Source organism: Peromyscus maniculatus, chromosome X (genome assembly GCF_049852395.1).
Source record: "Peromyscus maniculatus bairdii isolate BWxNUB_F1_BW_parent chromosome X, HU_Pman_BW_mat_3.1, whole genome shotgun sequence".
Lineage (NCBI taxonomy): Eukaryota > Metazoa > Chordata > Mammalia > Rodentia > Cricetidae > Peromyscus > Peromyscus maniculatus.
Window position 1 is genome coordinate 134,417,600 of NC_134875.1, and position 19,276 is coordinate 134,436,875.

General features: G+C 46.7%; 1 protein-coding gene across 2 annotated transcripts; it reads left to right on the top strand.

Annotated features, from left to right (window-relative positions):
• The first annotated feature begins 704 nt into the window (after window positions 1–704).
• On the top strand, window positions 705–17,572 carry Tbc1d25 (TBC1 domain family member 25). 2 transcript variants are annotated; one of them, XM_076562665.1, is made up of 7 exons: window positions 811–1,066; window positions 2,491–2,600; window positions 3,821–3,926; window positions 4,131–4,285; window positions 15,192–15,319; window positions 15,547–15,735; window positions 15,988–17,572. In XM_076562665.1, exons 2-7 carry the CDS (start codon window positions 2,597–2,599, stop codon window positions 17,347–17,349), a joined length of 1,944 nt encoding a protein of 647 aa, XP_076418780.1. In that variant the 5' UTR covers window positions 811–1,066; window positions 2,491–2,596; the 3' UTR covers window positions 17,350–17,572. The 2 variants fall into 2 exon arrangements, with proteins under 2 accessions (XP_006995132.1, XP_076418780.1); XM_006995070.3 differs by lacking the exon at window positions 3,821–3,926 and having other exon boundaries at window positions 705–1,066.
• Window positions 17,573–19,276: the final 1,704 nt, after the last annotated feature.

Here is a 19,276-nt window from a genome sequence, read left to right on the forward strand (position 1 = left end):
GTGTAGCCCTGGCTGGCCTTGACCTCGGAGTTGCCTGCCTCTGTCTCCCATTTGCTTGTATTAAAGACATGCCAGTTCCTTGAATTTAAGTGTAATTTATTTATTAAGAGATTCTGGGTCAGGTGGTGGTGACACATGCCTTTAATCCCAGCACTCAGGAGGCAGAAGCAGGCGGATCTCTGTGAGTTCGAGGCCAGCCTGGTCTACAGAACTAGTTCCAGGACACCTAGGACTACACAGAGAAACCCTGTATCGAAAAACAACGCCCCCCCCCAAAAAAAAAGAGAAAAAGAGAGAGATTTTGGAAGGTGGGCACGGGGAAGACGGTTCACATCTGTAAGCCCTTGGAAATCTGAGGTTAAAACAAAACACCCTGAAGTTCGAATTAAGCAGGTAAAATTAGCGGGATTCTGTAAAAACAAACAGAAAAACTAAATACAAAAATCTTTGAAGAATTTTTTTTGCCCCTTCAGGGGATTCATTTGAAGGGAAGTATTTGAAACCGATGACATCATCTGTCACCCGAGGCACGTGGCAATTCCGACCGGGTCCTGGAACGTTGATGTCACCACGCTGTGGCTTCCTCTCCGCCCTCTTTTCCTTCTTGAACCCGTCGTCAGTTTAACACGCCGGTTCATGAATCCGGAAGTAGACTGCCAAAACAACCGCGCCACGGGACCAGGACAGGCGGGACCAAAGCGGGCACTCGCACATAGGCAATAAAAAGCAAAATCCATGTCTTTGGGGGGCGGGGTTCCTGGCACCAGCACTCTAGGCGCATGCTCAGAGGCGACCTCCAGGCCAGGTGGGAGGGGCAGGGTCGCAGGGTATCCTGTGCGCCTGCGCAAGGTGGGGCCGCGGGCGCCTGCACTGTGTAGAGTGTTCGTTAGGGTAGGGGGCAACTGTCCGCTGTCACCAGGACAGCGCGGACAGTAGCGGCGGGATGGCAACAACCTCCCCGGCTTCGGACATGGCAGGCTCTGCAGCGCCCCCACCCGTCGGGGGTGCCCAGGCGGCAGCGGCGGCTGAGGAGGAGGAGCGAGAGGTGGTACGGGTCCGAGTCAAGGTGAGGCTGGCGGCTGGTGGGCCAGCCTGCCCGGGCACCCAGTGGACGAAAAGATGGTGGCTGTCATAGGATAGAGGGCAGGACCTGAAATTTGGAGCGTTACTTGGAGATGGGGCCGAGGTTTGAGAGCAGAATGATGGGAGAATGAAGACATGGGTCTTGGGGACATATACTTGGGTGTATAACGAAATAGAGGGGAAGGGGACTGATGGAGTGGAGGGATGGAGCCTGGGGGGTAGAGAGATAGGTTGTAGGGTTAGAGGAGGGGCCTCTGGAGTCCAGAGGAATGAGGGAGGTGCTGTTGCTGTCAGAAGGGGGAGTCCTAAAGTCAGTCAACATTTGGGAGAGTGAATGTCCCCACCCCTGAGCCCACGTGCTTGTGGGAGGGGGGACAAAAACAGTTAAATGATATGTTTTGGACACCAGTGAGCATCATGAGAAAATAATAGGAAAGGTTAGGATCATTACCCAAAGTCGTATGGGAAAATCCCCCAATGAGAATTGAAGTCACAGAGACCCGAATAAAGCGTCAGCTATGTGCATTTAAGGTGGGAGAAGAGTTCTAGGTAGAAGGAACAGCAAGAGTTCAAGGCTGGGAGGTGGAGATGAGCTTGGTATGTTTCTGTAGGTTCCCATAATGTTGGAGAAGGAAGACTGAGGGTAAAAGCGGTAGGACAATCGGAGAGAGAAGGGCAGGTGGGCATCCTGTGATGCATAGTCTGAGGAAGGAACTTGTTGCAATAATTCGAGCAAGCTCAGCCTGGAGTGGTGGCATTGGCAGTGATGAAGAGGTCAACAGATCACTTCAGTGTAGTAGCACTCTAAGGCAAAGATTTAGTGAGTGAGCCGGATGAAGTGGGAAGGATGTTCAGACCAAGGGTGATCAGCAGACACAAACGATTGCAGGAAGGATGTAGTCAAGGTAACTCCCAACAGTTTGGTACTACTAGAACATACAGTTCAAAATAAATCTGAGTGGAGAGAGGGCTAGCTTGGGACCCTCGGTTTGCTGTTGAAAAGATTTAAGCGTTGGAGTGTTACAGGTAGATTTGCTTGATTGATTGCAGTATGGGGGACCGATTTTATTGTGGTCAGACTGGACATGGTGATTCTGGCAACCATATTTAAGGGAATCTAGAGAGACTGGCCATCTGGACTATTGCAGTAGCCTTCGTTCCTGCTTGGCTGTTTTGCAGAGCAGACATACAGACTCTGTAAAATTCTAAGGACATCCATTCTTTCTTTGCCCAGAAGCTGCCTGTGCCTTCCCCTCACAGAGAACAAAAGCCCAGAGCATCCCATCTAAATCTTGGTCCTTGCCACCTCTTTGACCCTGCCTTCGACTGCTCTGTACCTCACCCACTCTTCCGAATGGGAATGGTGATGTGGCCCCTCGTGGCCTATCCCTTGTCTTCTTTCTCTAGAAATGTGAGAACTTCTTGTCACCTGAGTTCCGCTCTTTCGCTGTGGATCCTCAGATCACCTCACTGGACGTGTTACAGCACATCCTCATCCGAGCCTTTGACTTGAATGGGTGAGTGGGAGGATAAAGCAGGCCATTCATCTCAACAGCATCTGCCTGGCATTTGTGCTTTGGTTTTGTTGTTCATTTGTTTTTCTTCAAATAATTCAAATAATACAAATGAATATATGTATCTTGCTTGGAGTATTTGGGTAATGTCATAAGATAAACTAGCAGAAGTACTTTGGGCTACAGGGTGTATGTTTTTCAAACTTTCACCAAATGTTTCCAAAATGGCTCTCCAGACAAGTTTTACCAATACAGCCTCAACAGCAGCATAGAAAATGTTTTGCTGGATGTGGTGGTCCACACCCTTAGTCCTAGCACTCTGGAGGCAAAGACAGGCAGATCTCTGACAGTTCAAGGCCAGCCTACTCTACATGGTGAGTTCCAAGACAGCTAGGGATACACAAACCCTCTTTCAAAAAACAAAATAAAATAAAAGGTTTGTTTCACCAAGCATGGTGATGCATAACTGTGATCTCAGTACTCTGGAGACTGAGACAGGAGGTGCATGACTACCCTAGGCTACATAATGAAACTGTCTCAAAAGGAAGAAAGAAAATAATACAATTGTTCCGTCCTCACAAACAGTGCTTTCTATAAGACAGTGCAAAATTTGTCAGTCTGATAGCTGAGAGTTGATATCTCTTGGGGGCAGATGTTATGGTTATCTTGTGGTGGTACATTTTTCTGGAGGAATATATGACTGTGGTAACAAATTTTTTAAATTTATTTAATGTATATATTTTATGTGCATTGGGGTAAAGGTGTTAGATCCCCTGGAACTGGAGTTACAGACAGTTGTGAGCTGCCATGTGAGTGCTGGGAATTGAACCTAGGTCCTCTGGAAGAGCAGCCAATGCTTAACCACTGTGACATCTCTCCAGCCCTGTGGTAATAAATTTAAATAGTATGAAATTAAGCACTCAGGAGGCAGAGTCAGGCAGATCTCTGTGAGTTTGAAGCTAGCCTGATCTACAAATCAAGTTCCAGGACAGACAGGGCTGTTACACAGAGAAACCCTGTTTGGGGGGGGGGGAACAAGACAAAAGTATGAAGTTGATGGATTTTTAGGATGATCCTTGGTTTACAGTGATCATCACACAAAAGACTTCTTTCTATAGTTGCACAAGTGAAGAAGAAAGTCTTAGTTGCTATTGTACATTTGTGCATTAACATTCTGTTGTGAAAAATAACAAACGTACAGACTGCTCTTTTTTTTAATGTAGTAAGAAGGCTGCTTTCTTCCCACTTCTGTCCCTCAACTACACTGTTACCATCCCCAGAGGGACCAACATTTTACCAGTTTTCAGTGTGCCCTCCAGATATCAGCAGGTGTGTATCTGTTTCTGTGTTTGTGTAACCAAGTGGATATTCATGACCTAACCTCAGGCTACCCATAATCCTTAGCATAGTCCCCAGCAAATAGAAGGGAGTTGTTTTCGGTACCTTTCACATTTCCTTCCTTGTTTTGTAAACTGTTCCTGAAGCAGCTGGGGAACTGGGGATCCCAAGAGCTCCCTCATATCCTTTGTCCAGGAAGAAGAACTTTGGCATCAGCTACCTGGCGCGAGACCGGCTAGGACAGGAAGTTTTCCTCTCCCTCCTTTCTGACTGGGACCTCAGCACGGCTTTCGCCACTGCGTCCAAACCTTACCTGCAGTTGCGTGTAGACATTCGGCCCTCAGAGGACAGTGAGTACCCGGTGCCCGAGGGCTACTGCTTTGAGATCCAGCTTTCCCCATAGATGATAATGCAGCCCCTTACAGGACACTCCTGGTAAGCCACAGGCACTCGATTGTTTAAAAACTGTATCTGAAGATGTGGGTTCAATCATCAGTAATGCCCCCAAAAGTTTTTTTTATCATAATGGTAGTTAGATATTTTAAACTCAAGTTCAAGGCTAGCCTTAGCTATAAAAGCAACCCTGTCTCAAAACAAAACTACAAAATAATTCAAGTTTGGGGTTTTGAATTTTCAAATTAGGAATATTCAACCTATATTATCACATTGGCAATTAATTTGAAAACATAGCAGTATAGTAATGTTTTCAGGGCTGTTGAAGGAACATATCCATGCTCTGGGGGAAAACACATTTAAGTATGAAGGGGTAAAATTCACGGTGTTTCCAAATAATTTTATGAAAACATGTTCACATGCAGAAGGAGCAAGAGAAAGCAAATGTGACAGAAAAGCGTTCTGGATGACGGCTGCAGACACAGGGTGTTCAGTCTTTTACAATGCTAGACCTGAAAGCCAGGCTCCACTCGCTCGCTCGCTCGCTCGCTCGCTCACATGAGGCAAACTCTGTGTCCTGGAGCTACACATCAGCTCCAGTGCATTCTGGTAGTGTTTTGGTGGTGGTAGTGGGTTGGTTTTTGTCTCTTTTTGTTTCTGTGTTTTTACATGTAGGATGCTTTGCCTGCATGTGTGTCTGTGTACTACATGCATGCTTGGTACCTGAGGAGGACGCAAGAGAGCATAAGGTACCCTGAACTGAAATTACAGGTGCGTGCTGGGAACCAAACCCTGGTGCTCTAGAAAAGCAGCCCAGTTTCTTCTGCGCTCTCTCCAGCGCCACCCAGTGAATTCTGTTCTGAACATTATGAGTTTGAATTTGGCTTTGGTTTTGGCATTTTTTTGAAGCAGTTGTGGAAGCTAGCCCTGGTTGGCATCAAACTTACAGTGATCCTCCTGTCTATGTTTCCTAAGTGCTGCGATAGGCAGGACCCACCTATATTGTTGGTTTGTTTTGTTTTGTTACGAAGAATCGGCTGCCAGGCCGTATGTTTGCTAGGCGAGTGTTATACACTGAACTGCACTTTGCCCCTTTTTATTTTAAGATAGGTCTCACTAAGTTTCCTAGGCTGACCTAAAACATAACAGTCTTTCCCCCTCAGCCTTATGAATACCTGGGAATACAAGTGTGTGCCACCACACCCAGCAGTGTTCCACACTCAGCAAGTATTTTTTTGGGGGGGGGTTTTCGAGACAGGGTTTCTCTATGTAGCTTTGGAGCCTGTCCTGGATCTCACTCTGTAGACCAGGCTGGCCTGGAACTCACAGAGATCTGCCTGGCTCTGCCTCCCGAGTGCTAGAATTAAAGGCGTGCTTTGGTGTGTGTGTGTGTGTGTGTGTGTGTGTGTGTGTGTGTGTGTGTATGTGTGTATGCATGTGCACTTGCACATGTATGCCGTGATACATATGTGGAGATTAGAGAACAACTTGTCGTCAGTCAGTTCTCCACTATCATGTGAATCCTGGGGATCACACTCAGGTCATCAGGCTTAGCAGCAAGTATCTTTACCCACTGACCCATCTTGCCAACTCGGCAAGTTTTTTGTTTTGTTTTGTACTAAAATGTCATGGAGTCATATAGTTCTCAGCCTTAGAGAGCTATTGTACACATTTGGATGACTGAGGCATTTTATTGACATCATGGTCATCGTAAATAGCTAAATGGAATACCTGGGCCATTTAATGAATATAGTTAATTGTCAAGATAATCTACAGAGCTGAGATGATGCACACCTTTAATCCCAGCACTCAGGAGGCAGAGGCAGGCAGATCTCTGTGAGTTCGAGGCCAGCCTGGTCTACAGAGTGAATTCCAGGACAGCCAGGGATGTTACACAGAGAAACCCTGTTAATCCCAATGATTAAGAATAAGCCCACTGTCACAGTTTAAAACCAAATATGAAGCAAGCTTTAATTAAATACTGGCCAGGTGGATGGGCTCTGGCCAGGTCCATACCTAGGTTCCTGGGAAAATGGCCCAGAATCACAGTTTGCAGTGGCTTAAGAAGAAAAACCTCTAATTCGTTGCATTTCCTATCAGGTCCAAGTGTACATCCTGATGTATTTTCTGCCTGTGAACCTCCCGCCCACATGTGATCAGGCACAGCCAGTGCAGATAAGGCAAACAGACTTGTTTAGGGGAGTGAAAAACACGGGGCCTGTTATCTCCCATAAACAATAGCCTCCAGCATTTCGGGAGCTGTCTGTCCTTGGGCAAGGGGCTTGCAGATCAGAGGCATTTTTGTTTCATGGATCTCTTAGGGATAGTGATTAAAACTTAAAATGTAACTTTGGCTCTCACAACCCTGTCTCAAAAAGCCAAACAAAAAATTATTTTTTCAAGCTGGGTGGTGGTGGTGGTGCACGCCTTTAATCCCAGCACTTGAGTGGTAGAGGCAGGTGGATCTCCTGGTTCTAAGCCAGCCTGGTCTACAGAGCAAGTTCCAGGACAATAAGGGCTACACAGAGAAACTGTCTCGAAGGGAAAAAAAAAGTTTTCCATGGGCTGAAGAGATGGCTCAGCAGTTAAGAGTACTGGCTATTCTTCCATAGAACCTGGGTTCAGTTCTCAGGACTCACTTGGCAGTTCAGAAGGCTGTAACTCCAGTCCCAGGGGATCCTGACATTTATCTTCTGGTCTCCAAGGGTACTGAATGCATGTGGTGCACAGACATAAGTGCAGATAAGCCACTCAAAATAATTTTTAAAAAATTAACTCTTAGCCGGGCGTTGGTGGCGCACGCCTTTAATCTCAGCACTCAGGAGGCAGAGCCAGGCGGATCTCTGTGAGTTCGAGGCCAGCCTGGGCTACCAAGCGAGCTCCAGGAAAGGCGCAAAGCTACACAGAGAAACCCTGTCTCGAAAAACCAAAAAAAAAAAAAAAAAAATTAACTCTTGCCAGGCGGTGGTGGCGCGTGCCTTTAATCCCAGTACTCAGGAGACAGAGCCAGGCGATCTCTGAGTTCAAGGCCAGCCTGGTTTACAAAGTGAGTTCCAGGACAGGCACCAAAACAGCATAGAGAAATCCTGTCTCGAAAATCCAAAAAAAAAAAAAAAAATTAACTCTTGAGCTGGAGAGATAGTGAAGGGGTTAATAGTTCTTGCTACTCTTGCAGAGGACTCAGGTTCGATTCCCAGCACCCATATGGAGGCTAACTATAACTCCAGTTTCAGGGAATCATATCCCCTCTTCTGCATGTAAGCAAAACATAAAAAAAGAATAAAATAACTGTTCAGGAATGAACTCTCCAGTTATTGCTGAATCACTTCTTTTCTGTCCTCATTGTTTCCAGGTTCCTGTGTGTGTGCATGGTCTGTTTCTGGATTCTTGAGTTTCTTTCTCTGATCTCTTTATTTACAAACATTTTTAAAAGGACTAGCAAGCAAAGTTTATTGAGAAAGAAACGGCTCCCTGAAGCCACGAGAGGAATCAAAAATGAGTTGCCTTAAATTTGCATTGTATTTTATTTATTTTTTGTGTGTGTTTATATGTATGTATGTGTGCTCACAAACACACCACAGAGTACATGTGGAAGTCAGGACAACTTCCAGAAGTCAGTTCTCTCCTTCTATCATTGTGAGTCTTGGGGATTGAATTTAGGTAACCAACCTGCTGAGCCATCTTCCGTGAACGAGCACACACATGCACGCCATGGCATTCATGGTACATAGAGGACAACTTGTGGGACTCTGTCTTTCTACTATGTGGGTTCTGGGGATTGAAGCAGGTCCCCAGACTTGGTGACAAGCACCTTTGCCTCTTGACCCATCTCACTGGCTGTATGTTGGACTTTGTGTGTGTGTGTGTGTGTGTGTGTGTGTGTGTGTGTGTATTTCTTTTTGTTTCTTTGAGACAGGTTCTCACTGTGTAGCTCAGGCTGGCCTTAAACTAAGATCTTCCTGCCTCAGCTTCCAAGTGCTAAGGTTACAGGTATAGACCACCACCACATTCAGGTTATGATAGATTTTGTGTTTTCTTTCGTAAAAATGTTATTTTCTGGGTGTTGTTTTTTTTTTCAGTGCTGGGAATGGAACCCAGGGCCTTGTACATGGTAGACAAGCACTGTTCCACTGAGGCATCTTCCCAGCCCTAAACATTTTTCATGAAGATCTTATAAATGTACTCTTCTTGTATATGTTCATGTGTGTATTTGTGTAGATACGTGCATGCTCGTGTGCATGTGTTTGGAGGCCAGAGGTCAATGTTGCTTGTTTTCCTCAATCACTTCCCCACCTTACTTTTTCAGACAGGGTCTCTTAATAAACCTGGTGCTCACTGATAGGCTACGAGGCAAGCCAGCAAGCCCTGTGGATACTTCTGGTTTTGTTTGTCCAGTGTTGTGATTACCTAGCTCTGTTTGTGTGTGTGTGTGTGTGTGTGTGTGTGTGTGTGTGTGTGTGTGTGTGTGTGTGTGTGTGTGTGTGTACCAGGACACACACGGGAACGTCACAGGACAGTTTTTTAAGAGAAGGTCTCTCCTTCCACTTCATTGAGGCAGGGTCCCTTTCCTCTTGCTGTGCTGCATACCCCAGGCCAGCTGGCCCAGGACCTTCCAGGCAGTTCTCCTTTTTTCTACCATCCATCTAGTCCTAGGAGTGCTGGGATTACAGATGTGTACCACAGCATCTGGCTTTTTGAGGCTAAAACTCAGGTCATCCGACTGTACTGAGCCACCTCCCTAGCCTAGCCCTGGCTTATGCCAGTGGCAGAGATCCAAACTTGTCCAGCCCTCCACCAGTTAACTGAGCCATCTTCCCAGCCCCAGTCCTTATTTAACGGAATGAACTTGTCATGCCATTAAAGTGCCGAGGAGAGGACTAGGTGCAGTAGCACACGCCTCTCATTCAAGCTCGGGGGAGGCGGAGGCAGGAGGATCTCTGTGAGCTGGAAGCCAGCCTTGGTCTACATACCAGTTTATTTTGTTGTTGTTTTTTGAGACAAGGTTTCTCTGTGTAGCTTTGATGCCTTTCCTGGAACTCGCTCTGTAGACCAGGCTGGGATTAAAGGCGTGGGTCACCATTGCTGCCCAGTGTCTACATACTAGTTTTACACCAGCTGTGGCTACATAATGAGACTTTGTTTCAAAAAAAAAAAAAATCCGCCGGGGCGGTGTTGGCACACGCCTTTAATCCCAACACTTGGGAGGCAGAGCCAGGCAGATCTCTGTGAGTTCGAGGCCAGCCTGGTCTACAGAGCGAGATCCAGGAAAGGTGCCAAAACTACACAGAGAAACCCTGTCTCGGAAAACCATTTTTAAAAAATTAAATTTTAAAAGAGAAATGAATGGGATGCAGCAAAGAAACCCAAATAACTACTCTGTGGGTGAAAAGGGAAAGTTTTTCTTCCAGACTGCCAAGGCTGTCTGGGAAAAGCAGAGAGAAGCAACTGTGGTAGGGTGGAGGGTTCTCCGGGTTAAATGTGACTAAGGGAGCCTGGGAGCTGGGGTGTGGGCTTGGGAGTAGGGACTGGGGGGGCCTAGCGGAATAGGCACCACAGTCGTATGTTAATGGAGGAGCCTGAATGATTTCCTTTAGGCTGTAGGAGCTCTCTTCAAGCCCCTGAGGAACTGACTTGGAGGACCGACAAGAAACTGTTTAGTAAACACATTCACCTTATTAAAAATAAAAATGAGGCTCAGAAGGCTTAAGGTTTGCTACATCAGACCTTCCTGGGCCATAGATGAGTTCAAGGCCTGCCTGAGCAAGTAAAAAGTGGGGGTGGGGGTGGGGGTGTTGGGTTTAGGATGTAGCTTAATGGTTGAGCATTTGCCTAGCATTCGCTAGCCCCTGAATTCAATGCCTAGGACTAAATAATAATAAAAAGTGAGCATGAAGGCCATTGATATAGCTTAGTGGTAGAGTAGCCTAGCATGCTTGAGATCCTGGGTTTGATTCTCATTCTCAGTATCACATAAATGAAAATGTTTTTTAAAAATGCTAAAGTCAGCTGGGCAGTGGTGACATGTGCCTTTAATCCCAGCACTTGGGAGGCCAAAGCAGGTGGGTCTCTGTGAGTTCAAGGCCAGCCTGGTCTACAAAGTGAGTTCCAGGACAGCCTGGGATACACAGAGAAACCCTGTCAGGGGTGGAGGGAGGGACACACACACACACACACACACACACACACACACACACACACACACAAAAAAAAAAAAAAACGTGGGGAACAAAAGTTTCTAGCTAGCCAGGGTCACAGAAAAATATTTGGTTCTGTGACCCCGAGAAGGGGCCTTGAACATCCTTTTATAGAGAAGGACCAGTGCAGGGGGTACAGGATTTTGAGCCTCTGGGAGTATGGCGCCTCGAGTTGGGGTTTACGACCTAGGGAAAGAACAATTCCCAGGAGAGTGCAGTTCTTTAGATTTACGACCCCTTGGGGAGTGCATTCCAAGGGCTGGTGTTTACAACCTCTGATTACAGGGTGTTAATTCAAGATGTTTACCTAGGGTAGATTCCTTTAAATTTCTTTCTCCTTACCTGGGAGAAAGCAGGGCAAAGGGTCAAAGAGATTCCCAGTCCTACAACACTCAGAAATATATGTCTAGGTTATAAGCGTACAATGTTCATATTTCTGGGCTCTTCATTTACAAACAAATGTACAAATTTATTCATATGTAGGAACATGACAGTATATTCACATTTATATCCAACTGGTTTATGCTCTACGTGTTATACTATTAATTCTGTCCAGTATATGGACCTTGTAGTATAAATGTTAATGTCATTCTTGAGATTGTTTTCTTTTCTTTCTTATTTATTTTCTGTGTATGAGTTTTTGCCTGCGTGTATATATGTGCACCATGTGCATGTCCAGTGCCCAGGGAGGACAGCAGAAATTGGATCCTTTGGGACTGGAGTTATAGCTGGCTTTGAGCTGCCATGTGGGTGCTGGGAATTGAACTCAGATCCTCTGGGAGCATCGCTAGTGCTCAGAACAGCTGAGCCATCTCTCCAGCGCCCTGATCATTTTCATGGCCCTAAAAGTACCAAGCATGTTGTGAGCACGTGGGAGGCCGAGTCTCTCTGAGAAGCCCATTTTGGTCACCTCTACATCATGGTAGATTATCAAGCTAAGACCCCGAACCAGTTTGGACATTTGTGATAGCAATTTTGTCTGCATTATAATTACAGGGCTTCTTTGTGTAACAGTCCTGACTGTCCTGGAACTCACTCTGTAGACCAGGCTGGCCTCAAACTCACAGAGATCCGCCTGCCTCTGCCTCCCGAGTGCTGAGATTAAAGGCGTGCGCCACCACCGCCCGCATGTGTGTTTTTAATTTTTTTTTTGTGTGTGTGTGTATAGGATGGGGGTTTTGCTTGTGTATGTATATCTGTGTACCATGTACATGCCTGGTGTTCTTGGAGGCCAGAAAAGGACATCTGATCCCCTAGAACTGGAGTTACAGATGATTGTGAGCCACCATGTGGTCACTGGGAATAGAACCCAGGACCTCTGGAAGAAGAAGCAAGTGGACTTAACCCACTGAGCCATCTCTTTAGCCAAATATATGTATTTGAGATGGGGTCTCACTGTGTAGCCATAGCTGGCCTCAAACTCGGAGGTTCGCCAGCTTCTTCCTCCCAAGAGCTGGAATTTAAGGCATGCACTACCACACAGGGCTAACAGTATTATTTTTAATAGCAATGATTTTGGTTGGTTTTAATAAAAAAAAAAGCCTTTGCCATGTTCCTGCTGTTCTTTTTCTTAGCTAGTCTTAAACATGAATTTGTTTTTGTAAACCTTAAAATAATTTCACCCAGTTTCGGGGGGAAAACATTAGAATTCTGGTTGGTATTTCACTGGATGTATATATTAGTTTAAGGTTTGGCAAGTTTAACAACTTTATGATGAAGAATGTAGTATGTATCATATATATTACGTAATATCGCAAACAGGATCTGGGCCAGAAGCCCATAATGAAATGCTTGGATGTGTCTGTAGGAAATGTGTGCACGTTCACTCAGAGTTGGTTATGTAAAAGCTATTTATAGCCTCATGTTGGTCCATGTCAGGTTTTGCCACTAGACAGGTTTGTGCTTGCAGAAATCCTATGCTATTTCTAAACATGTTTTCAATTTTCCTATTGTGTATCAGTATATAATAGAATACTTCTCTTTTCCTGTTAACTGCTTTTGGCCTTCAATAGCTCTTATGTTCCCCTCCCCCTCCCTGCCTCCTTTCTCTCTCCCCTTCCCTGCCCCCTCTTTTGGTCTCATAGAGCCTAAGCTGCCTCCGAATCTCTGGTCCTCCTTTCTCTACCTACCCAGTACCAGGATTATAGGTATGTGCCACAACACTGGGCTGAGTGGTTCTCTTTGTGACATTCATGTTGTTGCTGTGGCTGTCATTTATGTTTGTCAGGTATACCTTAAAATTTCTTTAATTTTATTTATTTCTTTTTTTTTCAGAGCTGAGGACCGAACCCAAGCACTCTACCACTGAACTAAATCCCAAACCCCCAAGTTTCTTTAATTTTCACCACCACCACTACCTATCCTCTCAATTTTTGAGGCAGGTTCTCACTATATATCCTATGCCAGCTTTGGATTCGTTATGTAGCCCCTGCTGGCCTCAAACTTGTGATGGTCTTCCTAACTTCATCATGCCAAGTACTGGGATCACAAGCATGAGCCACTACACCCAGCTTCATTTTTATATGAATTTATTTATTTATTTGCTTTACATCCCGGCTGCAGTTTTCCCCCCTCCCTTCCTCTCAGTCCCTCCCCTCTGACCCCCTTCTGTTCCCACCCTCACCCCTCCACACACACCCCCATCTACTACTCCTCTGTTTCTGTTCAGAAAAGCGCAGGCCTCCCATGAGTATCAACAAAACATGGCATACCAAGTTGCAGTAAGACTAAATACCTCCTGTGTATTAAGGATGGACAAGGCAATCCAGTATGAGGAGTAGGGTCCCAAAAGCCTGTAAGAGTCAGAGACAGCCCCTGTTAGGAGTCCCACAAGAAGACAAAGCTACACAACTGTCACATATAGAAAGAGCTTAGGTTGGTCCCATGCAGGCTCCCTGGTTGTCGGTTCGGTCTCTGTGAGCCCAGGTTGTTTCTGTGGGTTTTCTTGTGATGTCCTTGACCCCTCTGGCTCCTACAATCCTTTATGCCCCTCTTCTGCAGGATTCCCTGAACTCTAATGTTTGGCTGTGGTTCTGCATCTGTTTCCATCCGTTGCTGGATGAAGTCTCTCTGATGGCAATTGGACCAGGCACTAATCTGATCACAGGAGATGCCCAGTTCAGGCTGTATCCGCTATTGCTAGGACTCTTAGCTCATCCTTGTAGGTTCATGGGAGATTCCCTTGCACCAGGTTTTTACCTGACCCTGAAATGCCCCCTCCTTCCCAGTAGTCTCTTTCAGTACTCTCCCCCTCCATCTGCCCTCACCTGATCACTCCTGTTCCCATCCCCACCTGCCCTAAGTCCACTCATGAAATCTCTTCTATCTCCTCTTCCCAGGGAGATCGGGGTGTCCCCCATGAACCCTTCTTGTTACCTAATCTCTCTGGGTCTATGGATTGTAGCATAGTTATCCTTTATTTTACAGCCAATATTCACTTATGAGTGAGTACATACCATGTTTGTCTTTCTGGGTCTGGGTTACCTCACTCAGGATGATTTTTCCTAGTTCCATCCATTTGCCTGCAAATTTATTGATATCATTATTTTTAACAGCTGAATAATACTCCATGGTGTAAATTACTACACTTTCTTTATCCATTTCTTGGTTGAGGGACATCTAGGTTGTTTCCAGGTTCTGGCTATTATGAATAATGCTGCTATGAACATAGTTGAGCATGTGTCCTTGTGGTATGATTGAGCATCCATTGGGTATATGCCCGAGAGTGGTGTAGCTGGGTCTTGAGGTAGATGATTCCCAGCTTTCTGAGAAACCATAACACTGATTTCCAAAATGGCTGTACAAGTTTGACTCCCACCAGCAATGGAGGAGTGTTCCCCTTGCTCCAAATCCTCTCCAGCATAAGGTGTCTTCAGTGTTTTTGATCTTAGCCATTCTGACAATAGTAAGATAGAATCTCAGGGTCATTTTGATTTGCATTTCCCTGATGGCTAAGGATGTTGAACATCTTAAGTGTTTCTGGGACATTTGAGATTCTTCTGTTGAGAATTCTCTGTTTAGCTCTGTAGCCCATTTTAAAAATTGGATTATTTGGTATTTTGATGTCTAGTTTCTTGAGTTCTTTTTTTTTTTTTTTTTTGGTTTTTCGAGACAGGGTTTCTTTGTGTAGCTTTGCGCCTTTCCTGGAACTCACTTGGTAGACCAGGCTGGCCTCGAACTCACAGAGATCCGCCTGCCTCTGCCTCCCAAGTGCTGGGATTAAAGGCGTGCGCCACCACCGCCCGGCTAAGTGTTTTTTTAAAATGAGATAGAGTCTCATATAGCCCAGGCACTGGTCTTGAACTCTCCCTCTTCCTACCTCAGCCTCCAGAGTAACTGAGATCACAGGCCTGTACTACCAGGCTCAATGGATATTATTTCTTAAGGTTAATCTCTTGCTTCAGTGCTTTGCAATAAATATTATTTAAATCATTAAAATAGTAAAGGCTTCCCTGCCATTTTTGTGAAACATCTCCCACGTAAGAACTATTCATGGCTGATTTTTTTTTTTTTTTTTTTTTTTTTTTTTTTTTACATTATTGGGATGATACAGGGAAGCGGGAATGACCTCGTTTCTGCCCTGCGGGCAGCTGGGCTTTAGAAAAGGAACCCAGCCCTGTGACCGGGGTTCACATCCCTGTTCTTACAGTGCTTCACTCTGTGTGCTCAGGCCCACTGCTGGAAGACTGGGATATAATTAGCCCCAAAGATGTCATTGGATCCGATGTGCTACTGGCTGAGAAGCGTTCCTCACTGACGACAGCTGCCTTGCCTTTTACACAATCCATCCTCTCTCAGGTGATTTCAGGAGACTGGGGGGCTCCAGCCGTGCTTGGAGGGAAGGGCCTATCTAGAACTCCCATTCCAGAGCTTGCTGATGGCCTCTGCCCTATCCTGCACAGGGAGCTGCAGCTGCTGCTGCTGCTGCTGCTGCTTTGTTGTTGTTGTTGTTCTGTTTTGTTTTTGTTTTTGTTTTATTTTATTTTCTTTTTGACCTGTAGCTCCTTTTCCTCCTTCCTTCCCAGGTGGGCCGTACATTGTCTAAGGTCCAACAGGTGCTGAGTTGGTCATATGGAGAAGATATCAAGCCTTTCAAACCACCTCTGAGTGATGCTGAGTTTCACACATACCTGAATCATGAAGGCCAGCTCTCCCGTCCTGAGGAGTTGCGGTTGCGGATCTATCATGGCGGTGTGGAGCCTTCGCTTAGAAAAGTGAGCCCCTCAGTCACTCACTGTACCCATCACTCTGTGGTCACTGGTAGCCCGTGAGATACATTCAGCGGAACACACTGTCATAGGTAGGGTAGAGAGATTCCAAGGAAGAAGATTCTATTTTAGGTAGTTCAGTGGCAGGAAGGCCGACTATCACAAGGAGGACAGAGGCCCCAAGAGACAGGGTGGGGGGTGACTAATCGACATGGGTATGAAGCGCAGCCTCATTTCCTATTTATTGTCTCTGGCCAGGTGGTGTGGCGGTACCTCCTGAACGTGTACCCAGATGGGCTGACAGGCCGTGAGCGGATGGACTACATGAAACGGAAGAGCCGAGAGTATGAGCAGCTCAAGAGCGAGTGGGCCCAGCGAGTGAACCCTGAGGACCTGGAATTCATCCGCAGCACAGTCCTCAAGGATGTGCTTCGTACAGACCGAGCCCATCCCTACTACGCGGGGCCCGAGGATGGCCCACACCTGCGGGCCCTACATGACCTGCTCACCACCTATGCCGTTACCCATCCACAGGTATCATACTGTCAGGGCATGAGTGACCTGGCGTCGCCCATCCTTGCTGTCATGGACCATGAGGGCCATGCCTTTGTGTGCTTTTGTGGCATCATGAAGCGCCTGGCTGCCAACTTCCATCCTGATGGTCGTGCCATGGCCACCAAGTTTGCCCACCTCAAGCTGCTGTTGAGACATGCCGACCCAGACTTCTACCAGTATCTGCAAGAAGCAGGCGCCGATGACCTCTTTTTCTGTTACCGCTGGCTGCTGCTGGAGCTTAAGCGCGAGTTTGCCTTTGATGATGCTCTCCGAATGCTAGAGGTCACCTGGAGTTCACTGCCCCCTGACCCTCCTGAACATGAAGTGGAGCTTGTTGGACCTCCCAGCCAGGTGGCAGACACTGGCTTTGGTGGCCACAGGGGACGGCCAGTACGTCAGAGGCACATGCTAAGGCCAGCTGGTGGAGGAGGCGGTGCCTTTGAAGATGCTGTTGTCCACTTGGCTACATCCAGCCAGGGACCCAGTGGTGGGGGACGTCTCCTGAGACAAGCCAGCCTGGATGGTCTCCAGCACCTCAGGGATAACCTGGGCCCCAGGAAGGACTTTTTGGTCCAACTAGCCCACCCAGCTACCCTCATCAGCTCTAAATCCCTCTCTGAGCCCTTGCTCAACTCCCCAGATCCACTCCTCTCCTCCTCGTCTCGGCCCGATTCCCCATCTTCCTCATCTCCTCCCTCCACCCAGGAGGCTTCTCCTTCTGGTGACGTAGCTGTAGGATCCCCCTTGATGCAAGATACGGGGTCTCCCCGAGAGCCAGGGAAGTCCCTACCACCGCCCCCTCCAATGAGCCTTCCCCCACCCCAGGAGTTTGGCCGAGGGAACCCATTCATGCTCTTCCTCTGCCTGGCTATCCTCCTGGAACACCGTGACCACATCATGCGCAATGGGCTGGATTACAATGAGCTAGCCATGCATTTTGACCGCCTGGTGCGGAAACACCATCTAGGGCGTGTCTTGCGCAGGGCCAAGGCCCTCTTTGCTGATTATCTGCAGTCGGAAGTGTGGGACTCTGAGGAGGGGGCTGAGGCCACAGCTCCATCTTGACCGTAACCCTTCCAGCTTTCCGACCCCAGTGGTACCCTATTCTTTGCATTGAGGGCCTACACACAAGACATTACTCCCTGCCTGCCATCCCTAGACATGTTGGAGCCTGGGGCCCTCTCTCCCTGGGTTTGAGTGTGTGTGACTCACTGGCGGCACTGCCCACAGAGGCGTGGCCTCTTTTCTGGTTTGGTTTTGTTTCTAAACTATTCTTTGCACACACAAAGGTCACCGTGGCATGTCTATTTCTTTACTTCCTGGATGTTGTAGAAGTTACTGTGGGCTCTCTAGTGGATGGGACTGAAATAACTCAGTTGGTTTAGGGTGGCGCCTGCTTTCTCTACAAGCCACAAGGAGAGTAGCTGTTGAAAAGCAGTTATTGGTGAACCCGGCCCAGGGACTGCTCTAGAAAAGGCTAAATCTGTTTGTTTGGTTGCTTGGTTGGTTTTTGGGGTATATCTGTCTACCTGGAATATAAAGGTCTATTTGATAGCTGTGAATGTTATTTCAGGACAGGTACAAAAAGATGAGGAAGAGAGCATTTCTAGCTCAAAAAAAGGCAAGATTTGTGCCAGATGTGGCGCACGCCTCTAATCCCAGCACTCAGAAAGCAGAGGCAGGAGAATCTCTGAGTTTGAGGCCAGCCTGGTCTACAGAGTGAGTTCCAAGTCAGCCAGGGATGTTATACAGAGAAACTCTGTCTCAAAAAAAAAAAAAATAGAAAAAGAAAAGAGCATTTAATCCCAGCACTCGGGAGGTAGAGCCAGGCAGATCTCTGTAAGTTCGGGACCAGCCTGGTCTACAGAGCAAGATCCAGAACAGGCACAAAGCTACACAGAGAAACCCTGTCTCAAAAAGAAAGAGAGAGAGAGAGAGAGAGAGAGAGAGAGAGAGAGAGAGAGAGAGAGATTGATTTACTACAAAAACTGGGAGTTTATGGCCTAAAGAGAGAAACATTTAGGCCACTCATCATTTCTAGGATCTAGACTCTTTGTGGACCTTCCAGTGCATGATGCTGGCAGCCCTGAGCAGGGGTCTAAGGTTTCTTGCTTTCCACATACTTCGGAACCAGCTTATGGGACTATGCCCTAAGCTAGGTTTCCAGCTGATGGACGCCTGTCTTAACCATTTCAGCATATTGCCACTAATATTGATAAGAAAAATCAAGCACCGATAAAACTTGAACCCTACAAGAATTTGCCTAAGTATTGCAAGATAATGATAAAAATGAGGTCCCTGGGGCTGAGTGGTGGCTCAGTGGTGAACAATATTCATTGTTCTTGCAGAGGACCTGCATTCAGTTCCCAGCACCAACATGGTGGCTCAGAACCATCCATGACTCCAGTTCCAGAGGATCCAACTCTCTTCTGACCTCTGTGGCCACTAAGCATGCACATGGCATACATATATGCATGCAAGAAAAACACTCATTCATATAAAATAAAATAAAACTAAAAAAAAAATCAGGTCCTTGATCAGGCTGCAGTGGTATGCACATAATTCCCAGCTACTTGGGAGATTAAAGGAGAATCACAAGTTCAAGTCTAGCCTGGGCTACGGAGGGAAAAATCTGTCTCTAAAAAAGGCAATCCCTCTTCCCTACTTAGCTAATCAGAATGTGGAGGAGCTTTCTCACAAGGAAACTGCCCTGTGCTAAGGATATGATAGATAGTAGATGAGCTAACTGGGGTCCCCGAGTCATGACCTAGCTGTGCAGGGTCTGACTAGATGTTATGCTGCCAGAGATGATGGGACATCAATCAAGGAAAGGATCTTTTTTTTTTTTTTTTTTTTTGGTTTTTTTTTTTTGGTTTTTCAAGACAGGGTTTCTCTGTGTAGCTTTGCGCCTTTCCTGGAACTCACTTTGGAGACCAGGCTGGCCTCGAACTCACAGAGATCCGCCTGGCTCTGCCTCCCGAGTGCTGGGATT

What these genes read in the sequence shown, in the direction of transcription:
- Tbc1d25 (XM_006995070.3), top strand. Translation starts at nt 944, where the DNA reads ATGGCAACAACCTCCCCGGCTTCGGACATGGCAGGCTCTGCAGCGCCC. An exon ending in TGGTACGGGTCCGAGTCAAG is followed by an intron (nt 1,067 to 2,490) that starts GTGAGGCTGGCG and finishes TTCTTTCTCTAG; the next exon opens with AAATGTGAGAACTTCTTGTC. An exon ending in TGGAGCCTTCGCTTAGAAAA is followed by an intron (nt 15,736 to 15,987) that starts GTGAGCCCCTCA and finishes GTCTCTGGCCAG; the next exon opens with GTGGTGTGGCGGTACCTCCT.